This window comes from Oreochromis niloticus, linkage group LG3 (genome assembly GCF_001858045.2).
Source record: "Oreochromis niloticus isolate F11D_XX linkage group LG3, O_niloticus_UMD_NMBU, whole genome shotgun sequence".
In the NCBI taxonomy this organism is placed as follows: Eukaryota; Metazoa; Chordata; class Actinopteri; order Cichliformes; family Cichlidae; genus Oreochromis; species Oreochromis niloticus.
In genome coordinates this window covers 35,894,483-35,909,489 of record NC_031967.2, presented here as the reverse complement: position 1 = coordinate 35,909,489, position 15,007 = coordinate 35,894,483, and the positions used below count along the sequence as shown (strand labels likewise).

General features: G+C 36.4%; 1 protein-coding gene and 1 pseudogene across 1 annotated transcript; both read left to right on the top strand.

The window, feature by feature from the left end:
• The window catches only part of LOC100696232 (histone H4-like), a 144,120-nt pseudogene that overhangs the window by 77,544 nt on the left and 51,569 nt on the right, over window positions 1–15,007 (top strand).
• Window positions 1,955–10,404, top strand: LOC102077991 (uncharacterized). The gene is made up of 5 exons (XM_005455852.4): window positions 1,955–2,076; window positions 2,235–2,570; window positions 8,165–8,485; window positions 9,423–9,688; window positions 10,044–10,404. The coding sequence occupies exons 1-5, from the start codon at window positions 2,037–2,039 to the stop codon at window positions 10,128–10,130; spliced, it is 1,050 nt and encodes a 349-aa protein (XP_005455909.2). The 5' UTR covers window positions 1,955–2,036; the 3' UTR covers window positions 10,131–10,404.

Below are 15,007 nucleotides of genomic sequence, written 5' to 3'. Positions count from 1 at the left end.
TGGAGAAGCTTCTCATCAGAAGATAAATTAAGTGGTTGCATAACACCATAGTTGGTCATATTTCCATGCAGGCCAAAAAGTTTGGTGTCTTCAGCAAATTGTTATCTTGTCACCATCTCATCTTTTCTCTGCTTTAGTTCATAAATAAAGTTGTTTTGCTGTCAAATGTAAAGAGGTTTCAGATCTTAATCTGGAACCAACAGTTTTACCAAGATTAACATTGTAAATTTTCTCTTTTCAGATTACAGATGAATGATAGTATTTAAACATCAAATGAAAGTTTTATTGGATTTCAGTTTTACAGCATTGTGTAAATCCGAACCACCCTGCATGTCTGCATGTTTTGTTTCCCAGGAGACAGGCTTTCTTGTATTTCTTGTAAAGATCTCTCAAAATGTTTTGTTGAACATTGACACTGAATTTTTTTCAATCCAGTCCTTGTACCTGACCATTTTCCGAGGAATGTTTTTTTGTGTGTTTTGTCCCCTAGTAATGAAACTCAAACTAAAAAACATATAATTGCATTTCTTCTCATTTCTCCACTTTAATTAGCAAATGCTATGTTACAATATTTTACATCAGCCAGGGGATTTTCAAACTTGTTGTATATCAGTGTGGCATGCAGTGTGTTATAAAAAAAAATGAGAGAAAATATATGGGCCTAACAAATATCTGAAGCAGGTGAACAGTATCTGAAAATCATATCTTTGAGAAACAGGACAACAAAATAGCAAAGACCTGCCACTCTGACACTCAGCAGATTATCTCTTTATAATTAACATCCATACACAAGATACTGATCAATCACAAATGCACATACATAACTTAAACTTAATGTAGTACATGTAAAATACCTGACATGAAATGTATTTGACTCTAATAAACTGATCAGACTCAACCACGGACTCATCCATGTAAGCCTCACACACTGTGGTTAGATCACATTTATAGATATGTGCGACACAGTCACGCTTGTTTATCGCAAGTGCACACACTGGAAACAGTTTGATGCCGTCTCCAAAGACCTACTGTTGTTTATGTCTAACTTCACAGCTGCACATTAGAGCTCTGAAACTTTAAACTGCATATGTTTAAATGTTACAGGTTACTCTGTGTAATCAGCTCTGACGCTCACCCACAGACTGAAAAGGAGACGAGGAAATCACTTTAGTTTGTCCACAGGTGATACTTCTTGGTGATAAATATCCTGTAAGTGCTGCTCCTGCATTTCCTGCATAAAGTTCCAGCATTGCTACATTTTAAACACCCACACCTGTCTGCTCCCATCCTCCCACACATTTACTCTCTGTTTTGTGGAAACCACTTATACTTTTTCACACTCTATCCCAGATGTAAACTGGTCAACTGGGTAGAGGAATACATTGTCTCTGGGTGTCTCTGTTTAGCCTGCTGCCCTCGCTGATAGACATGGATATTTGTTTTCCTCTTCAGACATTACAAACAGGTTCACATTCAAGAAATCCTTTAACTTTTTACTTGGCACCATTTGGCCAATTTACTTTTAATATTTCATATTAAATAATGTCAAAATGGTGGTGATCCCCCCCTCCCCCCCCCCACACACACACACACACACACACACAAACAGGATATGATGACGGATTTTTTCTGATTTCTTGCAAACCGTCAATTATTAAAATTTTTCCATCCCAGAGCAGAGGTCAGAGATCTTACCCTGCAGTGCAAAAAGTATGAATGTAAGTTAATAATGTGCCATGAAATCAATCATCAACCAATCATTCAATGCATCAAGAAAAAATTAAATTGTTCTAGTGTTTCAGATTTGGATGTTTGATATACGATGTTTTGTATACGTATACGTTTCATTATCACATCATCATCCTCATTAGCGTGTGATGGATGCATCTGAAAAAAGTTGAAGGAAGTGATAAAAAGGAAATAACTCTGTGAGTAAGTTCAGTTTTCTGATGATCTGACAGACACAGACGGAGTGAAGTGTCAGACGCTGTTCTTCTGACATTTAACAACTTTTCTGCATCAGGATCAAAGTCAGAATGAAAATCCTCCATTTTCTCTTCTTCTGCTTCCTCTCAGGTGAGGACTGATTATTGTTATGTTGCTCTTTAATTTTTCAAAAAACGAAATCAACTTTGTGAACATTTTACACAATACACATATTTTCATACAGTATATCATGTTGTGATTATCCATATTATTATTTTTTATTATTAATTTTATTTTGCTTTTGATAGATCCAGCTGTGCTCGTCAAGGCAACACATAATATTTATTCTGTAGCTGAAGGAGGAAATTTCACAGCTTGGTGTGAATTACGTTTGTCTGGAAACACAAAATTCTTTTGTAAGGAAAACTGTGAGCGAGCAGAAGATATCCTCATTAAAACAGATAGAAGCACAGCTCAGAGTGGGAGATACAGCATTGAGTATAAAGATGGATCTCCAGGAAGAGGAATTGTGTTTTTGACCTTCACACACATGATCAAGTCTGACTCAGGAATGTACAGTTGTGGTTTGGGAAGACCTTCTGCTCCAGATTCACGCTATGGTTTTGAGGTCAGAGTTTCAAACGGTGAGTTTGTACTAAAAGTCACTAAAGTCAAAAGTGTGGAGACCCCCACCCCCAATAGCTCTCATTTAGTAATATGAACAATTTTTATATAAATCATTAATAAATTAATACAAGCAACTTTAACCTGCTATAATCCGGTCTTTAAGTGATGACATGATGAATCCTGCCCCCGGGTCCAAATTATTCTGTGTTTATTAAGGCTGTTGTGTTTTTAACATGTTTTAATGCTTTGTATCTTGTTCTATTTAATCTGAACAAGCAACTGAAAACTGTCAGTAATCATTGTCAGCCACTCTCAGTTTTTATTATCACTAATCATTTTAAAGCTCAGTTTTTAAAACCTTACCATGTAACTACAGCCCAGCTCATGCAGCAGTATATCAATGACTAACCTCATATTATGGATGGATTATCTCAGTTGTTCTCCTGACTGAAGTTTGGTCCGTTTACAGCATCCTGTCATTAGTGATGGGACGTTTGTCTGTTTTTAGAGAGCCGGCTCTTGTGCCATGGCTCCCAAAGTAAAACTGGCTCTTTTGGCTTTTTGGCACTTAATTTCTAAGATTATTATTTCCAAGAGTAATAATCTGTAGCCTCATATTTTAGCCTTACTTGGCAAATATGGATGCTTTGTGTGTTGATAAACCCCTTTGCATTTAGTGTTTTTATGAGAAGCCTTGTAATTGCCTAATTTTGTGCATTTGTTCTGTTACAAAAGCAGGCATTCTTACTTTTGTTTAAAATTTAAATCAAACTTTTAATTTGAATTCAACACAAAAACAAAAACATTTCAAACAAACCCACAGAACAGAAACAGAACCAAACTCAGTAACAGTATGTCCTCAGTGCAGGTTGACATTCAGAAAAATCAAATGCCTCAGCTTGGATGGGCTGTTGTGGTTTCTCCTACTACTTAGTATCTGCTTCTTTTTTAAACTTTAAACAGCCAAATGGTGCTTCGTTTACAGGTGTCAGTCATATTTATCTGTTTTTGCGACGCATTCTCCTCCTCACTGCTGTCTACTGTCGCATTCACTGACTGAGGGGTAGTGATGTGAGCAGCGATCCTGAAATATTGATACTTCCAATACCAACGTTTCATGTTTCAGGATCAACTCCCATATGGAAATATCAATATCTAATTGGATTTAATTGTTTATAATCATAAACATGACATACAGACAAAAGTAAACTCTTTTGTCAGGGCAATACCCTGTAAATAGGAACTACAATCGACTTCCGCCTCTCATTCATGTGCGTGCTACAGCTTGAAAAAGTGTGAGCCAATGAGAAACCCGAGGCACATAACATTAGACCACAAAAAACGCAACCGTGACTTTGTTCACTGATCATATCTGCATTTACTCTCAGCATAGAAATTATGCTGTGTGCGATGGATGTGGGAAGACAGCTAAATACTGTGGCAACACAAAAAACCTCTCTAAACTAAATAATGGGGAGCCGGCTCTCACTTAATGGGGGTTTTTCACTAGCTTTTGCTCATCACACATCACTACCTGCCATGTGATTACATTTGTCCCTAATCATCGGGAACCCTCACATGAACTTTTATTCAGTGGAAAAAAGTTAGCATTCATCCTCCAGCTTCACTGTGTTTATGTTATGCTAACATAGCTGTGTCACTAGTTATCACATAGAACATCATTATATACCAGCTAGCCCAACTTCAGTAACCCTACAAACGTCACTGCTGTTTAGTTCTCTGTCTACATTTATGTCTGAAGTGATAGCAGAGCTGTATGTTTGAATTTTGTCAGAAATCTTGTTGGGTCGCAAATTTTGCAGCCAATGTGATAACCTTATCCCACCAACGGTGTGGCGGTCCAGCTTTTCAGATCCAATTAAAATCAAATCACTCATAATGATCCTCTGGAAAAGAGTAGAATTCTTAGAACATACTTTATTACACACTTTCATATGAACAGCAGAATAGTACATTTAAAAGCAGAAATAACAAATAGAATGCAAGCAAAACAAACAAAAAGCAAAGCAACCCCAGGGTGTAGAGCCTTTAAGCACAGACAGAAACACACACAAAAGACAGATAGGAAAGAAGCAGCCGCTGGGCATATCCACCTTCGTCTTATATAGGATCAGCGACCGTTCCTCCTGCCTGTGTTTTTCTTTTCATCTTCCATTTATGATATACACAACCCTACACTGTAACTTCTTGTAAACTAATCTCTCATCCATCATTGCATTGGGTCCCTTTGTCAGCTTTATGGTCAAAGTGAGTCTGAAAGTCTACAGAAAGGCAATTAATCAGTTAATCTATCTAACACTTTTGGTGGGCGCGCATGCCGGACATAAACTGCTATCCATGCTGAGTAAGGATTTACGTCTTCGCCATCTGGTGTTTGAGACGAGGACCAGAATCCCAGGTGCCTGCCCTGCAAAGGCTTGGTTTGTTTGCTTATAGATATATTAAAAGGCTGTACACTTCTGCCTTGTAGTCACTCACAGAGCTGTCTGCTCTTACCGTACGCTCATTCACAGAGCTGTATGCTTTTACCTTACAGCCGTTTGTGAGACCTTATGTCTTTATCTTACACCAGTTAAAGGCGTCTCATGTTTTTATCTTATAGCCCCAGAAAAGGCCACAGGCCCTTGCTTTGATGTGAATTAACTTTGTCTTTGGTTGCATACAGAGAAGGGTCCCATGCGCATACCTTAGCAGTGCCAAGCTGAATTAACCCTTTGTTGGACTAGTCACAGTAGGCCATAAAGCTATCAAAGGTTTCTTACTGATCCTCATTGTTACATTTTTAAACAGTATTAATCAACATGTGTTCACACAACAAATGGGACAGATCTTTCATTAATACATAGGTAGATATATTTAACCTAAATGTATGGGTCATTTGATTTGAACATGCAGGTTAAATGTTTAACACAGTGACTCCACTATATAAACACTTCATTGTGAGTATGCACAATATATATGAGTATATATGATTAGAGATGGACTGATCCGATATTATGTATCGGTATCGGTCCGATACTGACCTAAATTACTGGATCGGATATCGGAGACAAATAAAAAATGCAATCCGATCCGAAGTATCACAAAATCACCTCACAAAGCGCGCTACTTGGCGTAACCGAGCTCGGCTTATCGGAGTAGTATGTGTCACGTGATAGAGCGGCTGTTGTCTGCCGCTCTATCACGTGCCACGTGATGGTGAGGCATTTGGAGCCTTGCTACAAACCGCGGCATTTCATCTCGGCGAAAACTATCCCAGAGAAGTAAAGCAAGTGTGTAAGTTCATCTCTGAATGTTTGCATAGTATTTCCACGTTAAGCTTAACAACTGATATATGGAGCCACAGCTGGACTGGCCATCGGAGTTCCATATTGAGGTGAAAAAGAAGCGATTTGTCCCGTACTTCAGCTAGAATGAAAAAAAGACACAAAGCTGGAGTTAGTCTGTGTCTTTACGCTGCAGCTGCCTCTTCTTCTCTCATTCCCCCCTCCTGTTGCTACTTCAAACTTGAAACTGATCAATGATCAGCTGATCGGCTTTTCTGTCGCAAATCCTGTCTTTCTTGTAAACAACAGCAGCACGTTTAAGCTTGATCAGCTGTTGTTAGAATTTATTTAATATTACTTTCTAGTATCAGTTGATGTTTCCTGGAGCCACAGTTGTAAAAGCTGCTGGTCATGATGTTGGTTTGGATATGAGGTGAGAGGGAAACATGAAGATGAAACCAGGAGATGTCCTTACTGAATCATCAGAGCTGAACAGGTGATGGAGAAACAGGTTTACCTTTTAGGTGACATGAATGAGTTGAAGGAAAGTTATGAACTGTTTCTGAGAGACGAATAACACCAGGATCCTTTTCTAAGTAGCTGACAGCTGGTAACTGTGCAGGGGCGGGTCTAGCAAAGTGTTGCCAGGGGGCCAGGTAGGGCATTAACAGGGAAAGGGGGGCACAAAAAATACTTTTCTTTGTTATTTGATTTAAAAGGACTAACTTTTAATAAATAATTATCTGAATCTTACAACCAAAGTGGTCATCTGATTAAATGTATAGAAATCCATTACTGTATATAACAACTATTAAGTTTAATTTACACCCTGGTAAGCTATAGTACTTTTTCCTTTGGGAAGGTACCATCTGTGCAGTGTGCAATTCTGTTGAAGAAAGATGTTGAATCTATTTAATTATTGTAGAAACATAATTGATTTCTGTGCATTTGTTTTACACGTACATTAAATTAAAGTTGATTACGTCGATTAAGCATCATGAGGTGGAGGGTGGGGGGTGGTTCTGGGAGACTTTTGCTGGGAGTTGGCAACTCTATTAGTTAGGTTACTTAATATTTCTGCTAAGTACTCTTTAAAATACCAGAATAGGGAGGATGGTGCAGGTTTAAGTTTATTAGATTGACCAGTGTTGCTGAACTATAAAATATTTTGGGTGCAGTGTATTTTTTACATACAAGTATAACAGAATAGCTTTAGTGTCTTGTTTTTAAAAACTTGAGTATTAACTTATACAAAATGCAGCAATATATTTATAAAAAAAACAGTTTTATTGATTACAAAAAAACGTATATCGGATTCATATCGGCATCGGCAGATATCCAAATTTATGATATCGGAATCAGTATCGGACACAAAAAAGTGGTATCGTGCCATCTCTATATATGATTACACAAAATTTATGAGAGTAACTATGATTACATGTCTAGTGTATACAGGTTTATATGTCATAATAAAATCCACAACAATCTCTCAGTCAGAACATGCCATATCATGTTTGGGTGGAAATTAGAGAACTGACTCCATGTTAACTTCTAACTCAATTAAATTTAATAAATTCTGTTTTCATGGATGCCTGGATGTTAAACTTAATTGTTACACCCGGTAAAGCAGCAACGCTGACCATTTTATTAAAGATAAAATAATTTAGACAGCTTTTAACGCTCAGTGATGCTGCAGTGTTCGTTTGACTTTGGGACCTGAAGTTGAGTTTTGACCCGGACACAGATAATAACGTCAGACTTAAAGACTTGATATGTAAGTATGCATGTTTTATGGAATGCAACAACTAAGATAACTCATCACCTCATTGTAAAGCTTACAACAATATTCAATTATTTATTGATTTAGCTCTGCTAAAACCAACTAATCCAAAACAAAGTCTTGCTTTTTTTCAGATTTTTTTTTCTCTATAACTAATTTAGAGTATCAGCATCATAGGTTATATGATAATTTTAATGGCAAAACTCTACTAAGTCTCTTTTTTTTATAACAGATTGATACCAGGCCCATCTTCTAGTCATGAGTCCCCCAAAATACTGCACAGAATAAGACAAAAGAACAAACATTCCCAATCACCCCTGTGTACTTCAAGGGTCTATAACTCATAGTGTGAAGGTAATATGTCGCATGACATTAATTATTTTACAACAAAAAGTGTTGATTCTGAGGGGATCAGGTAAGAATGTGTTTTTCAGACTGGACTGATTTGATATGAAATGATAACTGTGTTTATCCAGAAAATAAAATCATAACATAACAGCTTACATGATTTCTTCAGACTAATTAATGTTCTTCTATTTCACAGATCTGGCTAAAAAGGATGTTTTTTATCGCATAGTAACCAAGGGAGAAGAGGTCACACATATATGTTCTGTAATGTTCTATGGACTGAGGCAGTTCTTTTGTAAGAATGAGTGTAAGAATGAAGGGGAGATCCTCATTGACACAACTAATAACAAAGCTGTAAGTGGCAGATACAGCATTGAATACAGACCAGGATCTAAACCTGAACTGCATGCGACCATCACACAGCTGACCAAGTCAGACACAGGACGGTACATCTGTGGTTATGGAAACCCTCTGTCTCCTGATTCATACCAGAGTTTAAATATTCTTGTCATTGATGGTAAGTTACTTTTCAAAATAGTAAAAACTTTTTCCATGTAACAAATTCCATGTGCCTTAAATTACTACTACTACTTATAATTATAATAATAATAATAATAATAATAATAATAATAATCACAACTCAGAAAGGAAAGTAAACAAAATCAGAATAACATAAAATAAAAACATGAAACTTCTGGTGATTTTGAGGTGAGATTGTTGTTACTGCCAGAGATCAGCTGATACACTGGCTGAGAGATCATTATACTTTTGTAGAAGTTTCTAAAATGAGATAGAGGGTTTGACATGAAAAAAGGCTTTTCCTTTAAATTGTCCATGTTTTTTGTTGAAGTCTGGATGACTAATCTCAGAGTATTAATTTCTTGTCATGCTGGTAAATTTCTTCCTCTGTTCATCCACAAATGCAAACCATATTTATTATGATGCTTTAAAAAATGAAGACATTGTCATGTGTAATAGGTTTCACAATCATATTCTCTTTTAACGCACGTGTTATAATAATATATATATATATATAAATATTTTAATTTGAAATCTAAAAGTATGTTTTTTTAGGAAGCATGTGCTTGACTTTAAATACATTTTTAAAAATGTTATTGGCAGAGCTAAAACTGAGGGGACTGAGACTGAACTCGACTTTGTGGTCTATCTGAAAAAGTAGAAGTGATGTAAAGAAAAGGAAAGCAGTCGAACACCCAAGAAAACAGAAAGGCTGATTGATTAAGATAAGGTATCCTTTATTAGTCCCACGTGTGGGAAATTTGTTACAAAATTTTGTTATTACAAAGCTTACACAAAAGCTTCATGTTAATGCTGCATTTTGTGCATCATACATTTTTATATTTAACTGTATGATAATATGATTATGATGAAACTGGATTTGCCTATATCACTATTGATTTAATATTCATATGCTTTGTGTTTATTGTTCACAGATTCAAACCCACCTACTTCCACACCACAAACAACAACACAAATGGCTTCAAACGCACCTGCTTCCACTGAGCAGACAGCAACAACACAGAGTGAAAGTGTCACTGCAGGAGTCTCTACACATTGTCCTGACTCCTCCTGGCTTCTGGTTGTGCGTGCGTCCTTGGATGGTGTTTTGCTGATGGCTGTTTTCCTCATGCTCTTCTACATTAGTAAGACAAGGAGGAACTTTGGACTGAACACCAGAGAAAATGACACAAACATGGAGGTGAGTTTGTGTCACTTGTTTTCTGTCTGTTGTTGCAGGTTTCAGTGAGCGTTGTTGATTCATGCTGTCAGTGTGACTTTCTCAGTGAAACCTGTTGAAAAGAGGTGATGTTACCTGTTAATAAAGTTTCTTAATATTGTCTCGACCAGCAGAGGAAACTGAAGACAAAGTGAACAATTTTTATGCCAGACAGAAAGCTTTTCTATAATTATGTAGGTATAACATAATTGTATCTCTGAGGGAAAAAATGCTGTGCTTCTTATTTTTAAAGTTCATACCACATGAAATTGCGATGTTGCATGAGATTATTGAAAATCAGTTTTGCAGGTTGTTCTTTGTGTGTGTCCATTTTCAGTTATCTGTCGGGTATGAGAACTGGGATCCAACCTCCAAACACGAAGAGTCCAAAAGCAGCAGGACCAAACCTACTCTGCATTATTAAAGACCAAAATCTAAAAAGTAAAAATTGAATTTGGCCATCTACTCTCCAGGGTTATCTTTTCTTCCACGTCTGTTTCATTTTGATATTTTTGGACCTATATCTGAGATTTCATGATCGCCTCACATATAATTTGCTTCACTAGGCTTCATTTTGTTCCTGTTATTCAAATGCATAAATGCATTGACGTACTTAATTGCAGAGGTAGGAAGTACCGAAGTTCAAATACTCCATTACAATGTTCAGGTATCTGTACTTTTTTTCTGCCAACTTTATGGTAGATATATATATCTACCATATATATCTATCTATCTATATATATATATATATATATGTATATCTACCATATATATATCTATATGGTATATATATATATATATATATATATATATATATATATATATATACATATATATGTGTAGATATATATATATGGTAGATATACATATATATATATATTGTTTTTTCTTTTTCTTCATATTCAAGCTGAGTATAATTTGATTTTTCTAAAGTTGCCTTCTTACTTTCAGTACATTTCAGAGCCTGTACTTTCTTACTTTTGTTTGAGTAAAGAACCTTAATCAATGCTTAAACGGAGTATTTTAACAATATTTTTTTTTCTTAAGTACAGAATATCTGTACTTTTCCAACTCTGGTTAATTGAGAGAGGAGGAAGGTGATAGTTTGGCCTCCCAAGTGAGGAACGACACTTGTATGCAGGTGTTTTTGATTGTTTGAAACTACTGCTTTTCTTACAAGGTACAAAAATAAAAAATAAATAAACTGCTTTTGAAAATGCAAAATAATGTGATGGTTCCTTAAATAAATTAGAAACATACAGAGTGCTCTAAAATAATAAGTCTGTGCCACTATTCAGGAAAACAAAAAACAATAAAACAAAAAGGGAAAAAAAAAGAAGTGGAAATACAATCAATAGCTGCAGCAGGAGTCTGATTAAGGGATTTCCAAATGGTCAAAAAGTATTCACTAAACAGTTTTCTTCACCTATGGTAGCTGATCCTGATAAGGATAAGTGGAAGAGGACGAATAGATGGATGGAATTCTGAGCCATGACAGCAGCCTTGATCCAGAGGGGATGAAGTCAGGTGAAGCAACATGAACATGACTGAACATATCACTGTTAAATGGGAGCTGATAGTGACTGATTATCCAGGCTGGTCTCATAGCAGGGCCTTTACACAAGCATCTCCTTTGTTAATCCTTTGGGGGGTTTTTTTTGTTTTTTTGTTTTTTTTTTAATCATTTCTGCCTGGGGAGCGGTGTGTAGGGACGGTACCTTGCGCAGGGGTATCTCAGGGAAGCAGTTCAGTGAATTCGACCTTCCGATCATGGGGCCAGCTACCCCTCTCCTGCTTTCAACAGTTAAAAACTGTTGCACTGCACTGCAAATAGTCACACCCTGTTTCAGAAGCACTACAGTCAGTTCACACCCGTGCCACACACTGTAAATAAACCAGGTGTCAGTACCAGTAATTTGAGTTATAAGTTGAAGATTTAAATAGAGAAATGACACAAAATAATAAAATAAAATAAAATAAAATAAAATAAAATAAAATAAAATAAAATAAAATAAAATAAAATAAAATAAAATAAAATAAAGAGTCCCCTTCACATGATGCCCTCCCGGTCGTGTACATCTATTAGCCTGAACGAATTGGCGAACTGGGAAAACAAAACTGCAACTATATTAAAAAAGAACCGCAGGAGAAAATTGTTTCAACAACAGCTGCAAAACACAAACAGAATGATCAAAGAAAAAAAAAAAAAACATGACACAACAAAAACATCAGTTTTAACAAACCAGTTTAAAATAATTGTAAATCTAAAACACCAATTAAACCTATGACACCGATCAGTTTCAGCGAGAGGACTGAGTGAAGAGTTTTAGGACAGAGACAAATTTTTGGCACTACTCTCACATCTTTGAGTCATCCACTAAGTTAATATATTAATAAAGTTATGAAATATTAGCATAGCATTTTAACTAACTAATCTTCTACATGCTGTAAACATGATAATAGTTATAAATGTTTTTAAACCAATGTGGTTTATCGAACATCAGGGTTTTCCCTTTAGTTTATCTGATGAAGTGGCGCCATCTTGTGACGTAAACATTTCTGCACCATCAAAGACTAAAGCGCTTCTCAAGCTTTAGATAATCAGGCGGTAACTAAAATCAGTAAAGTGCAAACAGCACGTTTTTGGTCATTTCTGTGCATTTACATTTGTTTTAGTTTTTAACACTTACTGAGGTGAAGTTGTTACAAAGGTGATGTCAGCTGTCATCGCTTTAAGAGGTAAAACTGGGGACAAATGCTGCTTTGGCTGCTTTCTGTGCAGAGTGTTTGTGAGCCGTGAAAAGCTTGATCAGAAGCTTCTGAAAGATCACCACCATCTGGGCAAGAGGGGAACTTTAGTTGCCAACAGGAATAAAATATGTAGATGTAGAATTTCTAAAAAGAGCAACTTTATTCATCTTGATTTAATTTCGCTTACATCCTGTAATTTCCTGTATTTGGTGATGCCTCTCCTCTGTAATACTGTACATGTAAACCTGTGCATTGCTGTATCTATCATGTAGGAGCAAATCCCCACCAGGACATTTATTCACTATACTGAACTCCATAAAGTACCATGAAACTGATACTGAATCACTGTTTAAAGACACAGTAATATGAAACAAAATACTGACATGAACAGAAAATACAAGGATATAAAAATGTGATTACACTGTAGCAAAGTTTCATCTTAACAACTAAACATTAAAGCTCCATGTGTAACAGTTAAAGCTCTCAAAGTGTGCCCTGCAGGCTGATGGTGGCCCTCGACTGTAAGCAAAGACATTTCATGGATCAACAGTTCAAATCAAAGTGTGACTCAGAGCAGAACAAGAGCAACGCAGTGTTTCTCTCATATTTAAACTCTTCTGTTCCAGCAGTCAGACTGTAATCACATTACATGTTTCACTAATGTAATAATGTGAATGTTTAATGTGTTACTCTATTAAATATATTTATCACATCATAATTACAAATATTTCAATACTTATGTCCAGGGCTGTGCAGAGATGTTTAAAGGGGCGGGTCCTCAAAGTTAAAAAGGAGCACATAGAACCAGGCTGAAGAACGACAACCCACATTCACCAAGAATCTAATATGGGATGACATCATACTATATCACTGTCATCAGGTGGGGACAATGCAAAGCAAACGTAGCCTGTGTTTTACCTGATGGGTACAATGTTGCTGTTGAGGTGTTTCTGCTGCTCCTGCTGCTGATAGTGCTGGAGGGCAGGGCTGTGTTGATCTGAGACTGTAGACTGTAAAAAGTCCATAGGAGAGATGGGAGCTGATTAAACAAGTGTTATTAGATAATAATAAAATACAAAGATTGATCACAGTGTTTATAAGGCAGCAGATTAAAAATCTGTGGGACATAAACTAGGCTCTGCCTGTGAATTATTCTTTGCGTCTCTTCCATCTCCTCATCTCATCTATCACTTTCCACTTGCTGTCTGTCTGAGAAAAAGGCACAATTTGCTGTTGCATTGATCTATTATTTAATTATCCACACTTAAAAACTCTTGCACCTAATCCATATTAAAGCAATCATAGAAATATGTTATAAAAATAAAACATTGCAATTGTGTTTATTATTTTTTTATACTTGAACACCTCTGCAATGCAACAACTGGTACATGTGTTATTGTGACCTGTGCTCTTTTTAATTCAGCTGGTGAGGGAGCCACTGCCTTTAGCAGCCTCACACAGCTCCTTTTGTCACTGTTTCCTCCTCCTGTCCTTACAGACCAGCACTACTTATGCAGTTAATAAAAGGACAGGTAATGTTTTGTCACACTGTTAAGAAAGCTAATTAACAGGTGTGCAAGTATGCATTGTGACATGCAGAAGGTGATGGAGTGCAATGGCATAGTTCACTTTAGTCCAGCTCAGTATGTGAGGGTCTGATAACGGGAAGGAATGTTTCTTCAGACAGTGAGGCTGAATCTGAATATATATAATATAATTTGGGAAATTGTTTAACAGAAGTCAGTCTGTGACTTAAGCAGCATTGTCATAGCCACACTGTAACTCCGAAATGACAACAGAGGCACGGCTTCTTCAAGACGGGCGCTTTGCTTTATTTATTGAACGCCGTGAAAACTACAAACATAAAACACAAAGGCTGCAGGCACTTCATTCAGCTGAAATAAGAAATAATTAGAACAGTATACATTACAAATTTGCAGAATATTACACACAATGATAACAAATACTTTGTACAGCTTGTAGATGGATCAGACTGCTGCAGATGGCTCACTGAAATCCTTTGCGTGGTTTTCAAAAGCAGGCCTCACAACTGCTTATAATCACACCTAAACATCACGATAATAGCGATGCAACAAAAAATTGTTCTTTGTGCCAAGATAAACACGTCTCATACTCAACAAAAAACACACCATCACAATATGAACCACAACAAATTATAAGGAAAAAATATTTTAACTGCTGGAACCAAATATTAATCTTTTTTATACACAAACCATTTCGGTAACACTTACACACACTTGGCTACTAAATGAATGTGTTTTCACACCATAAATATTTTGTTCTCGTGGAAGTGTTGGGAGCATCAACTAATCTAACGGTCATCTACCAATGTAATTCACGGGTCATGTCTGTGTTCTCCCACAGAAAATGATCCTACACGAACAACATGCTGCTTCAGACACTGATCCTCCCGGTGGAAGTGCACCTTCTTTTTCCTCCTTTTTAAGATTTTTAATGTTAGTTTAAATTCAAAATCCACTGTTAAAAAAATATATGAACACCAGATAATGAAAAAAAAGTGAATAGTTC

Coding starts and splice junctions, on each gene's coding strand:
- LOC102077991 (XM_005455852.4), top strand. CDS start 2,037: ATGAAAATCCTCCATTTTCTCTTCTTCTGCTTCCTCTCAG. Junction 2,077..2,234: donor CTTCTTCTGCTTCCTCTCAG/GTGAGGACTGAT, acceptor TGCTTTTGATAG/ATCCAGCTGTGCTCGTCAAG. Junction 9,689..10,043: donor AAAATGACACAAACATGGAG/GTGAGTTTGTGT, acceptor GTCCATTTTCAG/TTATCTGTCGGGTATGAGAA.